This window comes from Tasmannia lanceolata, unplaced genomic scaffold, assembly GCF_043159265.1.
Source record: "Tasmannia lanceolata isolate RefF3 unplaced genomic scaffold, GAP_Taslan_0.1 ptg000015l, whole genome shotgun sequence".
Classification (NCBI taxonomy): domain Eukaryota; kingdom Viridiplantae; phylum Streptophyta; class Magnoliopsida; order Canellales; family Winteraceae; genus Tasmannia; species Tasmannia lanceolata.
This window is the reverse complement of record NW_027518692.1, coordinates 36,884,813-36,888,566: the sequence shown is the minus strand read 5'-3', so window position 1 is coordinate 36,888,566 and position 3,754 is coordinate 36,884,813. Positions and strand designations below refer to the sequence as shown.

The 3,754-nt window shown below is 35.7% G+C and overlaps 1 protein-coding gene across 1 annotated transcript; it reads right to left on the bottom strand.

The window, feature by feature from the left end:
• Positions 1-405: 405 nt before the first annotated feature.
• LOC143847001 (heavy metal-associated isoprenylated plant protein 45-like) lies at positions 406-3,512 on the bottom strand. The gene is made up of 3 exons (XM_077355648.1): positions 2,690-3,512; positions 2,348-2,423; positions 406-843 (listed from the first exon to the last, which is right to left on the bottom strand). Exons 1-3 carry the CDS (start codon positions 2,891-2,893, stop codon positions 716-718), a joined length of 408 nt encoding a protein of 135 aa, XP_077211763.1. The 5' UTR covers positions 2,894-3,512; the 3' UTR covers positions 406-715.
• Between the last annotated feature and the right edge of the window lie 242 nt (positions 3,513-3,754).

Sequence of the window (3,754 nt, the reverse complement as noted above, 5' to 3'; positions counted from 1 at the left end):
CAAGCTTGACATCCAATCACTACTTACCACTATTCTATGAGGTAAATTCTAGCCTCAAGATAAATCCATGCCACCAACCAAAGTGAGAATCAATCGTCTTCTTTTGAAAAAAAAAGTCACTGAAATGTCCTAATTTTCATTGTTTATTAAATTGATTAGAATTAGAACTGTAGGCTTTGTCTTATAAATACAGATAGTAATTGAACTTTAGGAGAAATGATTATTGGAATAAAATTTTAAGCTTTTGAAGATATCTTAGCGGGAAACTTGGGTTTTTTTCTTTCGCGAAAGCTCTCATGGTTTTTTAAATTCTTATCAGGTGCATCCAAATATGAAATTATTACCCTTTAAATGATGTTCACCATAGATTGGAAACAAAAAGATCTGCATAGGGAAGATAAAACCTTAGGAAAAAAGCTACCAAATATATATCTCAAGATATAAATGGCCATTTCCACTCTGGTTCCTTCATCATGTACATTTCTTACCCCATCAGTATGTAGAAGGAAAGTTAGAACCAACAACTTAACCACCAACAAAGGAAAAAATGAAAAAAGAAAAAGAAACAAGTGAGTCAATATAGGGGAAGAGAGGCTAGACCACCTTCTTGAAGCTACTTTTAGATTTGCTTATTCATTTGCAACCCTACTACCTTCCCCTAGATTTGAGAGAGAGCAAAAATTTTAAAAGTGGGGCTTTGTGTCTCTTCCCCTATTCACAAAGGAGAAGGCCAAAGCTCTGCATTCTTAACCTTGGAGACACACTCCAGCACTTCAAAAGGAAGAATATCTCCTATAACAACCACCTTCTTGCTCTCCAAGTCTACTTCAAAGGAGGTCACACCTAGAGAGAGATAAAGAGATTAACACATTATTTCAAGTAGGAGAGAGATTTATTATACTCATGACTTAGAAGTTCAATCCAATTATCCATATTACGAGGAACGGCGGTGAAGTTAATTTGGTGGTTTGGAAAATCACCACTTCTGTGTTGATTAGTGGTGATTAAGGGCAGACTGAAACCAAGATCGGTCCTTATTTGTAAATAAGATAGCCGATATATAGAATTGACACTGGGGCATAATTGAAGGAGAAAAATGTAAGAATCTGTTGAAGTAGTATTCTGATTTTGCCTCCTTAAATTTATTAGAAGTTTTTGAATTAAAATTTTTATTTTTATTTTTTCCATTCTGTTTATGGGGGAATCACCTCTAATAAAATGTGAGCAAGTGGTAGACCTCACACTTGACAATCCAACCTTGATCAAATAATTGTGACAACAACTCACACCAACATTTGGTAAGGTCAAATTTCAATGCTTCATAAACTTTATTAACAAAAACAAAATTTATGAAGTTTTAAAATTTAACCAAGAAGTCACCATTGAGACACGAAGCAAGTTTTTGAAAAGCTACAAACTACATACCTAATCAAAGTTGAAAAGTGACGAAACATCCCCCCTAATTGCACATGCTATGTTGGACCATTTTCCAAAAAGAGGCGAAAGTAATTGGACTTTCAATATACTTAGGGAAATGTTATCCGCACTACCGTATTTTGATGAGGACACTCCTCACTTTATTAAAAGGACGGTATGGCCCGCACCATAGGATGATCCAAACCGTCTATTAGATGGGCCACAGCCTAAATAGGTTGTGCCCCAAAAAGCATTTCCATAGGTTGATCCTAACCCTCCGATCAGAATGTTAGAGGGTTGATCATAACGCTCTATAGATCGGAGGGTTAGGATCAATCTATGGAAATGATTTTTGGGACACAACCAATTTAGGCTGTGGCCCATCTAATGGACGGTTTGGATCATCCTATGGTGGGGGCCATACCATACTTTTAATTAAGTTAGGAGTGCCCTCATCAAAATACAGTAGTGTGGATAACATTTCCCTATACTTATATGATGTGATAACATCCTCTTTATTTTGGCAATTATAATTTAACCCTCTTTCCTACATTATCTCAAAAATACCATTATAGTTAGTAACTACTCTTATTTTTTCACTTGCAAAATGACCGTGGTAACAATTTTCTGCAAATTAAAATGCTAACGTTCAGAATATCATGCCAAATTTTTTCAAAATGATCATAATATCTTTCATAAGCTTGTTATTTTTTAAACCCAAATATTCACATAAATTAGAGATATTTTTTCTTCTTAAATGAGGGGAGCTTAGCTACAATTTTTAGGTTTAAGAGGATGGTGTTACAATACAGAAGGTTCATTTGGACCTTTTGATAACAACTCTTTTCAAAATTGAATGATCATTTGGTGATTAACTTTGAATTAGTAGTCATAAGACAATATAGTGAAAAGAGAATGGCCAATTTCATACCTTCCATCTTTGAGATGTGTTTCTCAACTTTTTTTGCACAACCATTGCAGTGCATGGATACCCTTAAGACCACCATCTACACAACCCACAAGGAGAAAAACATAAAAGATTCAAAATACCATAATGGAAATGAAGAAAATATCAGAAATTTACAGAGTGGAAAATGAAACCTAACCATCTCTCTCATAACAATCTCTCTCAATTTCTCAACATGGCAAGCATTGTATTGCCATTGGGGATGTCTAACATCCAAATGAATAAAAACCCAAAACTAGTATGAATAGCTTGGTTTTCCTGACAAGTATAAACTTAAAAGGAAATTGAGGAAATTATAGACATCACCTTGGGTTTTAACTGAAAAGCCAGTGTCTGGTTTCCACTAACAACATCCCTAATTCTCACCATCTGACTTGCCTCACTTCCAATAAGGGCCTTCCTCTCAATATCATCTTGGGTATCCAATGAGTTCATGCAAAAACAAGATGAGTTTGAACAAGCAGAAAGACAAAAGCAATCCAACACCCTGCCAAGACTCAGCTTTCCCATGTTGCCAGCTTCTACTTCTAGGCTACAAAGACAAACCTAACAAAATCTCTGACCCTCACACCAGAACAAAAGCTAAGTAGACAAATAAAAAAACCCAGTTAGGAAATTCCTTCATCTACCCCAAAATAATTAGGAATCTACAAGAGAGAGAGTGGAAGAGCCAATTTGCTATAACCTTTGAGAAGAAAAATGAATTAAAAACAAGTGTTGGAAGTTGCATTTTTCAACATATGAATCAAAACCCATTTCCCCATGTGACTAACAGTCAATGGAAGAACCACTGACAAATCCAAAAAGAGCTAATTAAAGGAAGTTGCATGTGTGAAAACCAAGAGGGTATCTCACTCATGTGAGCCTAAAAGAAAAAGATAAACAAACTTCAAAACCCAAGAAAGGACCAGCCACCATTTGGAGTCTTGCATAACCCACAGTCAAGTCAGAAGAAGGGAAGAAAATCATGCAGGAACCACATGAACAGAAGGAGGAACCTCTAGCATGATGAAATGTGAAAGCTAAGGTAAAGAAAGAGGGTATTTATGGGGGCTTTTGGATAAGCATCTTTCTGATCAAGATCATGATCATATGATATTTTGGATGAACATGGAAATGTTTGGTCCACCGTGCAATAGTAAGAGGAAGGGATTTTTATAACAATATCCCATGAAAGAAAATATTGTAAGTTTGTAGCAACATCCATTTAAAAAGGGCAATGATAAATTCGCACCCCATGTAGGATTATTCGTACCCCTTTTAACGTGAATTGACGTTAAAAAAAAGGGTGCGAATCATCTTACAGGGGTGCGAATCACCTACACTATATAATCGCCCATTTTAAAAGTCTGCCTAAATTTAGGGCACAAG